The sequence below is a fragment of the Aristolochia californica genome, unplaced genomic scaffold (assembly GCF_029961685.1).
Source record: "Aristolochia californica isolate CCGP_79_NKW_82.1479 unplaced genomic scaffold, dmAriCali1.0.hap1 SCAF_10, whole genome shotgun sequence".
NCBI classification, from domain to species: Eukaryota; Viridiplantae; Streptophyta; class Magnoliopsida; order Piperales; family Aristolochiaceae; genus Aristolochia; species Aristolochia californica.
Window position 1 is genome coordinate 34,319,875 of NW_027181771.1, and position 13,908 is coordinate 34,333,782.

General features: G+C 39.5%; 1 protein-coding gene across 1 annotated transcript; it reads left to right on the forward strand.

Annotated features, from left to right (window-relative positions):
- Positions 1–5,834: 5,834 nt before the first annotated feature.
- LOC137942579 (gibberellin 2-beta-dioxygenase 8-like) lies at positions 5,835–8,444 on the forward strand. The gene is made up of 4 exons (XM_068788281.1): positions 5,835–5,883; positions 6,015–6,490; positions 7,555–7,876; positions 7,988–8,444. Exons 2-4 carry the CDS (start codon positions 6,024–6,026, stop codon positions 8,234–8,236), a joined length of 1,038 nt encoding a protein of 345 aa, XP_068644382.1. The 5' UTR covers positions 5,835–5,883; positions 6,015–6,023; the 3' UTR covers positions 8,237–8,444.
- The last annotated feature ends 5,464 nt before the right edge of the window (positions 8,445–13,908 follow it).

Below are 13,908 nucleotides of genomic sequence, written 5' to 3' on the forward strand. Positions count from 1 at the left end.
AACTATGAAATGTGTATTCTAGGTAAAATTCATCGAGTCAATTATGCTTTAAGTATGAACAAGAGTGAGGTATATTTTGCTTTGATTCACTATGATGTTTAAGGTCCTTCTCCTAAATATACTCTGTCTGATTTTCGTTGGTTTGTGATATTTGTTGATGATTGCACTCGAATGACTTGAGTTTATTTGTTGAAACATAAGGATTAGGTCTTTCATAAATTTTAATTTTTTCATAAAATGATGCAAACTCGGTTCTTCAACTGGGTTCAAATTATTCGATCCGATAATGGTGGAGAATATGTGAATCAACAGTTCCGCGATTATTTCCAACACGATGGACTTATTATTTTCCATCTTAACCTGTTTAGAGTACTAAAAAAGAAGAAAAGTGTCATCACCATTACATGATTTCTTTATTGAAACCTTCACAATGTAAATAAAAAATTCATGAAGCAGCTCTACCTTGTAAGCCAAACCAGGGGTGGGTGTCTTTGTTTTTTGGGGCATCTCATCCATGTAAGGATTCAAGATGTCTCGGGGGTGAGGCTCCATAGATGAGACATCTATCAGAGATATTTCAGCTCTAAGGAGGGACTCATGTCCACGATGTAGCACTGAGGACCAGGGGTGGTGTGTTTGTTTGCTAGTTTTATCAATAGATGTGACGTCTCTCACCCCCAAAAATCTGAGATATTTCAACTCTGAGGAGGGCCTCATGTCCACGAAGTAGCACTTGAGGATCGTACTATACGAAAGCCCATAAAGAAAGGTTCAAGAATGACTGCAGACCATATTCATCTTATTTTAGCACAACACCGATTTCACAAGAAATTGCTTCACCGGCAGCGAAAGAAAAAGCATCGCCGGTGCCGGTGGGAAAGCGACTAGTCGGAAAAGATCAAAAGTGTAAAAACAGAGACACTTTACAGCTTTTTAATGATTAGAAGGCCACGTTGCATGTCATAATTGGCAGCAGACAAGATCTGGAAAAGAGGCTTCCTAGTGGCATAATATGAAACAATACACATGGGCTTCTCTCGTGTCCTTTATGTCTTATATCATATGGGCCCAGTTGTTTTTTTTAAAAAAAAATTATCAAGGGCCCAACTATTTCGGTTAGGATCAGATATTTTTGTCATAAGGAATGGCAAAACCGTAAAAGCAAATCTACTTTTTCAGATTTGTCTACTCGAACCAAGTAGTCCAATAAATTTTACTAATATGCTAATTAGGTAGTCTCCATATGATAAAATTGAAATATTTTAGGATATTTATGTATAAAAGATATTGAATCACATTTATACCCTTAGCGTATTTGAATTAATGATCAATTTAAACTTATTACGTAACAATAAATAGAATTGTTTACTCATTTATCCCCTTCCCTTTTCTTTCTGAAAGCTACTAGATGTCGTGGAGAAGGAGGAATAATTTCTCTCACGATCTGTAGTCTCTACCATCCTAATTAATTCTCTCAAAACGGTGTGACACCTCCTTCGTCTCTATCTACGCTCTCTCTCGTGTCACAAACGCGTCCTGTGAGCTTCCCATTCAGATCCGACAACACGGGAAATAGCTCCAATCGGATAGAAGATGACATCGAATCAGTAGTATACCAAAAAGAAGTTAGTGTTGAATGCAATGGGGAAGTTGTTACCCCAGTTTTCGCAATCGAACATCTAATGGATCAGGGAAACAATTGTTAGGGAATAGTTTCACATGGATTAATGAGAACAAAGATCTTGAGTTTATTAGTTGGGAAAAAGATTTTTTAAGTTGGTTAGTTATAAAGAATAGGTTTGGGACCCAATTTCATATGGTATCAAAGCAGGTACTTATATGTGGACATCCACCCAAATGGAGTGTTAAGGAATAGTCTCACATAGATTAGAGAGAACAAATATGTTAAGTTTATTAGTTAGAAAAAAAAGTTTTTTAAGACGATAGTCCTCAGGGGACAAGCCTTGGACCAACTTCAAATCGTATATATCAAGAATTATGGACTTGTACATGAACTCATTCAATGAAAGAGAAACGCAACATCTTTCTTTCGTACCCATGTTCAATCATTTCCACGGCTGCCCTTCCCGTCGGCCACTTCATTTTATGGTCTGCAGATTCCTTTCCATTTTCAGTCTTTCCTTCTTTTTTTTTTTTTTTTTCTGTTTCTTTTTTATTTCACGGCCCAACAGGTGACCCATTCTATTAGGTAGGAGGTTTCTGTGACAAGACTGTATCTTAATTGGGAGGTCCATAATCAATGATGATTCAGATCTTTAGAAGGAAAAAGAAAGCAAGTACTGGGCGGTGCTGGCTGTGGAATGTTTCCCGATTCCCTGTTTCTTTCTTTATAATTAAGTTGAACAGTCTATCGAATGGATTGTTACATTCATCCCCAGAAAGGTTCCGTGAGCTTTAAAGGCTCACGAATAACTTCTTACAGAGGGGAATCAGCATCCATTCTTCAAAATAGACTGATGCAGACAAGATTTTCCTTCAACAGCAATAATCAGTAAAGAAAAAAAAAAGATACAATGGATTTGTTTATGAAAATTATTTCTTGGGTTTCTCAAAGGGGTACATGCAGAATTGGGAATTGCCATGCTGCCGCATGGTCTGTCTGAAAGATAAAAAGGATTGAAGAATACGAGGGAGACCCACCTAGTTTTCGATTACTAATTATAATTCGATTCAGTTCGTTCTGGGCTCACAAGGATATTAGAGTCTTGAATTTTCAGGCAGTCGGAATCTCCTGCTGTTTCTTGAACTGCTACTCAGCTTGAGATGCTGAGACTAGGCTAAAATAAAGGCAGATTCAGTCCAGTTACATAAGACTTAAATGAATCAATTTCTGTGACTCCATTTCATAGAGGTGGGTAGTGAGAAACCCACTTTTCCTTCATTACATGCTTCAGCCAGAATCCTTCGGAAGATCTCTGTTTAGAAGAATCGTGCTGGAAATTCCCAACCAATTACTCAGGCTTCTCTCTTCGGCTCTGCTGCATACACGATTACGAGACGAACTCTCCATCAATAAATGACATTCTCAAAGGAAATAGTCATGGGTCACCGAAGCAATGAAGAAGCTGTAGTAGTAAAGCTTGGGGTTAATGGAGAAAGTTTAAGCGAGTAGAATGGTTGTAGCAGAGATACAGGATAAGTCGGCACACGAAAACAAAGTCGGAGGCCACTAAACCAGAGGAAGCTTAGTGAAAGGTGAGCTGTCAACAGGCATCTGGGTGAGGAGACTCAGAGTGCTGGCTGCAAATTTGACACGTCTCTGCTAAGCAGCGACTCTTCAGTCTTCTCCTCTTGAGTTTTTAAATTTTTCCAGTTAGTGGTAGGTCGAAGACGATCGAACCCCCTCCCCCTTCTCTCTCCCCTTTCACTGGTTCACAGACCCAGCTTCACTGGTGGCATCGCATCCATATCATTATCACTTATCAGCTCGACGTGAGCCCCTCGCACGTGCTCGTCGTCGGTTCCCTCTGAGAGAGAGAGAGAGAGAGAGCAATCGCAGGAACAGTCTCTTTTATCACTCGAACTGGTCATGTGATCTGTTGGGAGATGTATGTGAGAGGATTTAAGACACAATTTCGATACTCCTATGGTCTTGTGCTCTCTCTCTACTCTTTCTCTCTCTCTCACTCACCTAACAGAGTCTCGCAAAAAAAAAATCGCAGCTTGGCTTGTCTGATATTTTACCAGGCCGCGTGTTCGTGTTTTTGACCAGAGAATTTCAATCCAAAGTCCTGCTTGGCTCATCCATTTTCTTCCATAACCTATAATGACTGAACCCAATGAAGAGCCTATATAAAAATCCCACGATGAAGACGTTCACGCTCATCTCAGTCCTCACTCCTGCTCCTCCAGTCGCATCGATCACCCTTCTGTAAGTTCTCCTGGTCTTAATTCCCTCCTACTACCTTCTCTTTCTTCCCTTCTCCCTCTCTCTTTTCAATTACGCTCAGGCGAATGTATTGAGGTTTTATATCTCATTGGAATCCCAGCAACCCACTCAGAGCCATCGTATTCACTATGAATATGATTAGCACCCCGGCCGGGGGAGCAGCCACTTGGACTACTGGGGAGCTCCCTCAGCTGTCAACTTTACATTCCAATCCTTAATTAATCATCTCTCTTTGAAAGTAAACAAAGCTCATTTTGTCCTCTTCACAATCCTACCCTGCTTTCGTTTTTTATATTTTGCCCTACATTTACTCCAGTCCTGACTTTTTTATTTTCTTCCATACTTGTTGCTGCTTTGCATGCTTTCTTTTTACTGCTATAGATGTGATCTCTACCTCCTCTGGACACATCTAAGCAGCCATGATGTCTCCAGTGAGTCCAACTACATGAAGTTATGATGTGCACACAAGGATTCCAGACTAGAATTGCTGCTGCTGTCTTATCTTCTCGAAGGAACTAGAAACTTCTGATCCAAGAAAGGTCAAGAACATTCCAGTTACAGGTAAGGAACTGCTGAGACTTATCGAATTTACTACCAGGGTTGTATGTACATGAAGTTATAGGTGAAGGTGGTCCATAACCTGTTCTTTTTCTTCCTTGGCTTTCTTTCTTTCTTTCTACTAATGATGATTGAAAATTGAAAATTAGCCATGGTATTGATAAGAGACGCACTGGGTGGTTGACAATCTGCTTTCTTTATCCATGTTTAGGAATCTAAATTAAGGGAATCCACTTTAAGTAGTGCTCAAGAGTATAATCTTGTCGTCTCATGGATTAAAACCAGGAAAAGGACACATTATCCTTCTCTCCTCCATGATTTGCAGACGTAAAGGGACATATATACCAGTCTGGTTCTGGTCTGGGTTCCATGCATGGGCATAAATTAACGTGCATGTGATGGTTCTGGGGCACCGGATGTTCTCCTCGGAGGCCCAGAAAAAAAAAAAAAAAAAAAAAAACAACAAATCTTAGGGGGCACCTGTGCCATTCATTTGGAGGGTGCAGGAGGGGGACGAGTCAAGAGTCCATTTTTTCTTTCTGGACGAATACATTTAATTGCCGATATCGACATCTGATTTATGGGTCTGTATTTTCACTACATTTACTTCATTTTATTTCAGAATTTTTCATAAAACTCGGATATTAATACTTTTCTTCTTACATTTTTGACAAGTGGAAACTATGAATATAAATATAAATACGGTAACTAATTTTTTCGTTGTTTCTTATAGCGGCGGCACAAACATACGAAAACCAGGCCACATCTAAGTGGGTACATTGAGACCAAAATCATAATTGAATTAGGTTAGGATCAACTCATTTAACAACAAGTTTAAGCAAACTCTATCGATCGACTGTCACCTACTTTCAAAATATGATAGTAAAAAGGCAAGAAATAATGAAATTTTTAATGTTTTAATTTAAAAAAACGTATTTATTACAAAGTATAGGGTGGTTAATGGAGGATGCTTAATGTGGTCACTAGAAATTCAAAGGAGAATGAGACCCCATGGTTCTTTATCCTATTCATACACTTGAACAATATATTTTGGGCTATCTAATCTTCATGGATTTCAGGACAAGCCAAAAGGCCCATTATCCAGTTTTTTTTTTTTAAATGAATTTTTATAATTTATTCATTCATCTCCTTGTACCGTTTTGGGTCTAGGCCCTAGGGAATCTTGAACCCAATCGGTCTTCTGTGAACGAATCGATCAATTTTTTAGTGATTGACCGGGTCCAAAGATTTCCTTACCATTCATCGTCCGTAAATGGTATGATCCAAAGCAGGAGTTGTCATCTGAAAGCAGCCAAGAGCCGAAAACTCCCAAGGCCAATAAAAGGGTGGAAACTCGCTTGGAGATGACGTGCTCTTCAAAACTCTTCACCTCCGAATCCGGAAATGCTTATGCGGTAACGTTTACATCGACGACAGATACAAAATTTCTCTTCTCTCTTTGTCTCCTTCTTCACAGCAATCTTCCTCTCGTCGGCGTCTAACGGCCTCTCTCTCTCTCTCTCTCTCTCTCTCTCTCTCTTTTCAGCCTTTCCCAATGGATTCCAACCCACCGTTGGAGCAAACCTACGAGACTCTTGTTGGGAGATCCTCGAAATCAGATGACGACTACCCCAACAAGATCGGCTGCGTCGTCGTGGCGGACGGATTGGCGGATGACCTCCCCCTCGTTGATCTCGGTCGACTGGCGCTCGGTGGGTGTGAGAGGGAAGCGTGCAAGATGAAGATAGTGAACGCGTCTAAAGAGTGGGGTTTCTTTCAGGTGAACAACCATGGGATCGCTAAGGAGCTCTTGGACAGGATTTCAGTCGAGCAGATTAAAGCGTTTCGGCAACCCTTTGAGATGAAGTTGAACAAGAAGCTGTCGAATTTCTCACCAGAAAGCTACCGTTGGGGAGCTCCAACCGCGACCTCGCTTCAGCAGCTGTCGTGGTCCGAAGCTTTTCATATTCCCTTGGCAGTGGAAGACGGCCAGACGGTTGACGACGACGAAGACACTCTCAGGTGAGCTCGTGTTTAGGTTGCTGCTTGCTTGCAGTCATTCAAGGTGCATCATAGTAATACACGAAACTGAATGATTAATTATCCTGCGGTTGCGGTTTATCATCTTTAGAAACTTTAAAACCTGGTTACGTTTCGGTAGAAAAATGATCAAATGGTTCGCAATATGAATTTCTGTGCTGTTAACTGCGTGCCTTGGGCGGCTGCAGTGAGCAGACTAATCAAAGAAAAACTGGAAATTTATTTTTCCTTATTCATGGAGTAACCGAAATGGAACTCGACAAATATGTGGGCCACCACTCTGGTTCAAATTTAAGATATGTTGCGGTGGTGAGTGACGAAGGGAGTGCCACTGAGACACCCGACTGCCAAGTGCTGACACGGTCCGGCTCCATTTGCTGAAACGAGGACACATGTTCTAGTGAAACCATATGAAACTGAGAAAGCTTTGAGTTCGTTTCCATGTCATCTCCGCACAAATGGTCGATTCTCCACCATTAATAGGCACAGTTAAGAGTTCAGTGGATAAGACAACGTACACTGCGTCAGCCTGTCTGGAGAATCTCTCTCTCCGTTCCCAACCGCCCGCCATAATTTGAGGACTTCCTTTTGTGGGTGTGTGATTGATGATTAGTAGAGTCGAGTCAATCCACCAAGGTAAAACTACTCTTACGGAGGAGGAGAGATGATCGGTTACACGGTACAATCATTTTGTCCGTTGGATGGCTACACCCACCATGGAAGCCTTTGCAAGACAGCGAAGATTGAGTACCTCAGTTCCAGAGTGAGAGGAGTCTGCTCTGGTATCTCTTCTTTCTGAGGCTGTCAATTTACGAGATTCTTCTATATATGTTTACACAGCACTAATTATCTTCTACTAGAGCCGATACCAGTTGAGATGACAGTTTCCAGCTAGAACTTAAATTCACCACGCCTTTATCCATTCCATGGCGTCCCTCCTGATCAACCTGACAAATTGTGGGTCCCCACAATATTGGGAAGGTGGGTCTTGTTTCAATTTCTCTCTTTCGTACTATTTTTGTTGCTGATACCGTGGTTGGTTTCAGACCGACGATAGAAGAGTTCGCGGAAGCAGTTTCCAACGTGGCACAGAGATTGGCGAAGATACTAGCAGAGGGAGCAGGAGACAAGTCGAGTTACTTCGAGGATAACTGCTCCAGAAAGACGTGTTATCTTCGGTTGAACAGATACCCTCCATGTCCAATCTCGAGGGAGGTTTTCGGATTGATGCCGCACACAGACAGTGATTTTATCACTGTTCTGTATCAAGATCAGGTGGGAGGGTTGCAGCTGCTGAGAGATGGTAGGTGGATCACAGTGAAGCCCATACAGGACGCACTCATCGTCAACATCGGCGATTTGTTTCAGGTATATATCATGCTTACAGAGTAAGAAAACTTATGAACGTACGATTAGTTCTGAATTCTTGTTCTCAGTTCAAGTAGTGCTAACTATGTTCAAGCTTGGTATATTTGGCAGGCATGGAGCAATGGCGCTTACAAGAGCGTCGAGCACCGAGTGATGACAAACAGCAAAGTGGAAAGATTTTCGGTGGCCTACTTCATGTGCCCTTCTTATGACACTGTAATAGAGAGCTTCCAACAGCCATCGATGTACCGAAAATTCAGCTTCAGGGAGTTCAGAGAACAGGTCCAGGATGATGTTAAGACGATGGGTTGCAAGATAGGCCTTCCCAGGTTTCTGAACGGAAGCATGAATGTTAGATAGAAGCAGCTTCAAGTTGAATAAAGTTTCAAGAGAGTACAGTAGAACAGCTCAAAGGGAGGCCAAAAGGGCAAACTTATTAGTGTTAGGGATACAACTCAATGTAAAATCAAAGGAAAGGTTTCCATTTTGAAATTAATTTGAGATTTTCCTCTTCTTTTTTTGCTTTCTCATTTGTAAAAAAAGGCGTTTCCAGAGTTCAAAAAAAAAGATGGAGGAAGAAAAAGAAAAGGGAAATTAAAAAAAACAGAAAAAAACTGCCCCAGAGAAATTGAGAAATTCACTGGGAAAAGTTTTAAATCTTACGCAATGAATTGCCAAATTCGTTGGGAGAATTAAACTTTCTCCCAAAGAATCTATTCATCCACCCTAGCCACTAACATCTCCAATGCATTATCTCTAAAATTATTAGGAGCAATAAACTCTTCTCCGTTTTCTCTACCAGGAGAATGTTCCTACAGAGAATGGTAGAGTGAACTGTCACCTTTCTCGTGTAGTTCACTCCAAGAGTATTTGCGAGGCTCGTAAAAGGCATGAATCTTCTATTTTTCTAACAGAGCCTTCAATTTTAGTAGTTCAGACAATAATTTGAACTCGATGAGCCACTTGTCATTTACTTTCTTCAGTATTAAACAAATGTTCAAAGACCTATGTGGGTTCTAAAAGCTCTCGTAATTCAGTATGGAATTATGGTATCTTCTATCAATCTTCAACCAGTGTGAGGCATAATGGAGTACGTCTTGGCAATCTCCTTAAAGGCACTGGCGAGTTGTAGCAGCCTAGAAGAGGGTCTCGGTTGTTTTTCCCTTATCAATTTTCTTCCAGGCAGCAGGAGAAGGAGGGAACTCCCATCTTTTTTTAATAACTCTAAAGCTTCTTTAAAGGCTTGGGACGATGAAGGAGGCTGAGAGGATTTGGTCCTCTTGCACCTATGATTGAGAGGAACCTTGTCCTCTACACTCTCGGTTTGAGTCTTCTAGTGGGAAGCTCTCCAGGGTTGGAAGGTCATTTGGATTAGACTTCCTTGGCTGCATGAGGTAAATCCAAGCTACCATGAGTCATTATTGTCTTGAACACCCATTATCTAGGAATCATGTTCCTCCATTTTCGTAGCTCTTAAGGCACATCTCTTGCACATTGATGTGGATTCATAGCTCTAGGTCAATGTGGTGCGCTACGATTAGGTCCATTAAAGTTAACTTTTCTTGCTTGACATGTGCATTGATTTTGCACTTTCTTCATTTTGTACCAACAATATATGTTGATGGTGTATCCTTTTTCCTCATTAGAAACATGTAATTGAATTGTTCTTGGTGGATTTGGGTCATGTACTTGGCCTCTTCAACCGTTCAGGGCTGTTCTACAATTCTTAGAAACATTGGCATTCCTTACAGGATCTCTAGAATCATTCCTTGTGCTATTTTTCTCATTTCTCTTCTCATTTAGCATTTTCTTACCCTTGGCCATGTCTTTGAAGCCTTTTTTTTTTCTCCTAGAGGTATCAGATACCTCAACATTTTCTTTGGTTGGGGTAGGATCACCAAAAATATCAAAGACTTCTAAGGTGTTTGGTCTTACAAAATAATCTCTAAGGTTTTTTAAACCAGCATTTCCAATCATAGCCTAGGCTGGTCTTATAATGTGCAATTCCATGTGATGGGATCAATATGTCCTATTTGTTTTGACTCAAAGATAATTTCTCAAAATCTCTTTTTATGCAATCTCTCACCTTTTCTAGAGAGTCATATTTAGCATTTGAAGACCTTATGCTCCTCGATGCTAATGCATGTTTCATGCATTTTTTCTACTTCTATATGTTCATTACTCTTAGTGCAGCTCTCATGCACTTTAACCAAGCTTCCATGTTATTGTTTAAGGCATCTAACTTTGAGACTACCTCATTGTGAATGACATTCAAATTTTCTTTCTCAATCTTCACTTAATTGAGCATCTTGATCAACTTCTTGTTCTTGATAAGAAGATACTCACACTTTTCTTTCAATCTTTGTATACCAATTTATCATTCTCAAGTTTAGAACATACCTCATTTTTTGAGGCCATAAGAGCCATGTTGGCTACTTCGCCTTCTGAGGCTTCACCTTGAGCTTCATCCCATATCTCAAATTTTAATGCCTTCTTTTTGGATTTCTTGACTTTTTATCTTCTTTTGCTTCCTCTCTCATTGCTTCTTGAATGGACAACCCCCAATGATATGATATTTGCTTCCACACTAGAAGTATCTATTATCGTCCTTCTCCATTCTTTGGTTTGTCTATCCTCTTTTCACAAATAGTTCTTTGTGCTTCTTGTACCTAGTAAATATTTTAAATTATCTAATAAACATAGTAACATCAACTCAATCAGATTCATGAGTGGAGTTGTCACTATCATTCCCAAGTAGGGGTGGCATCCAGCCGAGTCGAGCCCGAACATGTCTATGTTCGAGCCGAGCTTAATTTAAATATTTAAAACTCGAGCTCAAGTAGAGCCTAGCCTCGAGCCTAAAATTGTAATTGAGCTCGAGCCCAATAATTTTAACCGAGTTAGACCTCCAACTTACATTTAAAACTTTGCATAAAATACAAATCAAAAAAATTGTACATAAAATTATGCATACATTTTACATTTTACATAACCTCTACTTAAAATTAAAATTGGACATAACCTTTGTTTATTAACCCTACATAAAATTATTCATAAAAAGCTGCATAATTATGGATAACCTTTATTCAATAATCAAACACAAAAACATTCCTTTGAAAAACAACGCTAGTTTTGTCCATTTGTACTCAATCAGATCGTTCTGATTCAAGGACTAGAAAACCGATCATGGAGACAGATAAAAAGTTTAAGAAAAATGGTTTTGGATGACTAAATCGTATGACCAATTTTTTTTCCTTCAAAGAATGGATTCATACAGCAGCAGTTCTGAAATGCTACCAATCTACTCTTCTAAAAAACTTGAGTGGAGTTAGCATTAAGAGAGTACTTCAAACAACTTGAGTCTCTTCAAGAACCATAAGGAAGAGACAACGGGAGTTTAAGAAACAATTTTTTTTTCTTTTTTTCACGTGTTTGTGATCTCGCACATGCGAAATCACAGTCTTTGCGTGTGCAGGGGGAAAAAATTATTTCTCCCATAACTTAGATTTGGTTTTCTGTAGAGACGATGCAGGAGGGGGGGGGGGGGGGGGGGGGGGGGGGGGGGGGGGGGGGGGGGTCTAGCGGTGCCGGCAAGGAGCTGTCGTTGGGGCTGACGCCTGCGACGGAGGCGGCGGCGAAGGAAGCAACAGTGAAGGCGGACAAGGGGAGGAAGAAATCGAATCGAGAAGTAGCGAAGGTGGCCGGTGAGCAGTTGTCGACGACGATGGAGGTGGCCACATTAGTGAACGGGAGGGGCTCGGCAGTGACGAGGGGAGGAAGAAATCGCTTCCGACTCTCGAGCCCTCATTAAGTCAACGAGCCAACTCACGAGCTTTCGAACTGAACCATGTTCGTTAACTCAAACGAGTTTTCTCTTGATCTCGAACTTGGTTCGAGATCTAGATAAATCGAATCGAATCAAGCCAGAATCGAACCGAGCTCGAGCCGCTCGCGAACCAGCTCGGTTCGATGCCACCCCTATTCCCAACCAAAGCATTACTTTGTCTTCCTAAATTTAGTCTCTTTCTTCTCAAATTCTTTGAGGTTCATCTCATGGGTAAGAAGGTTACCTGTCAAATTCTTGCCTTGATATCATTTATGGTTGTAACTTTGGGCATCTATTACTCGGGTAGGCTCTTAAGGACTTTATCAATTTTTTGTTTGTTGGTATAGGTAGTGTATAATAGAGTAGGCTTACTTAAGATTTCATTTAATCATTAATTACGTTCTCAATAGATTCATGAAGTTCTCATACTAATTCAATAAGGAGTATGTTAACTTTAGCCTCTTTTACTTGAGATGTACCCTTTTGGGTTACCTCAAGTTTATCCCGCACCTTGTTGGCACTAGATGTACCAATGACTCTAGAGTGCTCCTCAAAACTTATAGAACACAAAAGTATGTTCAATGCCTATTGATTTAAAGATACTTTTTCAATTATGTATTCTTTTGGAGATTTCTCTACCCCATTATCTTCTTCTCTTTTCATGAGAACATGTGGCCCCTATATAGTGATCTCCAGTAGTTCAAAGTCATAACATAATGGTAAGTATTTCATCCTATTTTTTCAATGAATGTAGTTATTTCCTTTGAAGAATGGAGGTTTTGTTATAGACATGCAAATGACAAAGGTTTCAGATGTGCTAGGACTAGAAATAAATGGATCTTTGATACTCAACTTGAGCTTTTAACTAGAATTTCATAGTATACTTGCTTCGATACCACTTGTAGGGTCCTACAAGGATAAAACTAGGGGGAGGTGAACAAGTTTATCTAATTTTTATGACTAGTCAATTCTTCATCTAATTCAAAAGCAATTCAACAACTTGCAATTCAATTAATCAGTTATAAACCAAAAATTTTATAGTGGTTCACAATTCTGTGGATTGTTAATCTACTCCATGTTCTTTTACCTTAGAATTAAAAGTCCACTTACTAAAAGCCAAATGATATCTATAGCAATAGAGCATAAGGGGTCCAATTACAACACCTAAACAATACTTGAGACTTATGGTAAATAGCAATTAAGAACAAGTACCTTAACCCACAAAAAGGATTTCTAAACACCTACGAATTAGTTTATCAAAGTCTTGATCACTTTAAAAATACAAGGGTAACTTGCTTTAAGTTCAGGCATAATCATGTCTCTCAATAGGCAAACCATTACAATCCATATCTATAAATGATTTCACCCAACTTGAAGTAAATGTACAAGTAATTCAACAACACAAGTAATAGATGCTACAAAACTGGTTTTTTATTGAGAAAGAAGATAACGAGGTAATCATATTTTAAAATTCAAGTATTGAAATGCTTAGCTCTATGAAGAAAACTATGAGATTTGACTTCCTTTTGAGCTATAAAGGAGGCAAAACTTGTGAACTGGTATGATAATACTTGGGAGCTTTGAAATTTATTGTGGCAAGGACTGATTTTTGTTTGGGGTGAGTTTGGATTAAATAGGTAGCTCCCCAATGTTAAAAAAAAAAAACTAATTGTATTATAATGGTTAGAAAATCACACTAAGTAAAAGTAGGAAAAATTAAGCTAAAAAATTATTAAAATACATTAAATCATATTTTTTCTATTGAACATGTTGATAGGCTACTTACATATTTTGGATACTTGTAGCATCAGGATCTTGGGCATGACATTTTAAAATTTTAAATTTACATAGTAAGGTATCAACTCCATTAGTAGGGCTCGACACCTTTTGGAAAATCTAGCTAGCTTCAGTAAGTTGATGTACTCGATACTTTGCATGGGATTAACTCCTTTCTTCTTGAGTTGTTTCTCTACCAACATAATAGGGTAGACTCTTTTTGGCCCAAAACCTACTATTTTGAGGCTCAAATCCTTTTGTCATCTACTCTACATCAATGGAACCGACTCCTTTTAGTGTGTCGACTTCCTTGTTGCCTTTGATTCTTCATTTTTCACACTGATGTGGTCAACTTCTTTGCATGAGGTCGATCTTTGTAGTCAATTACTATTTTATCTTTTTTTAATAAAAAAATATTTACATGTCATGA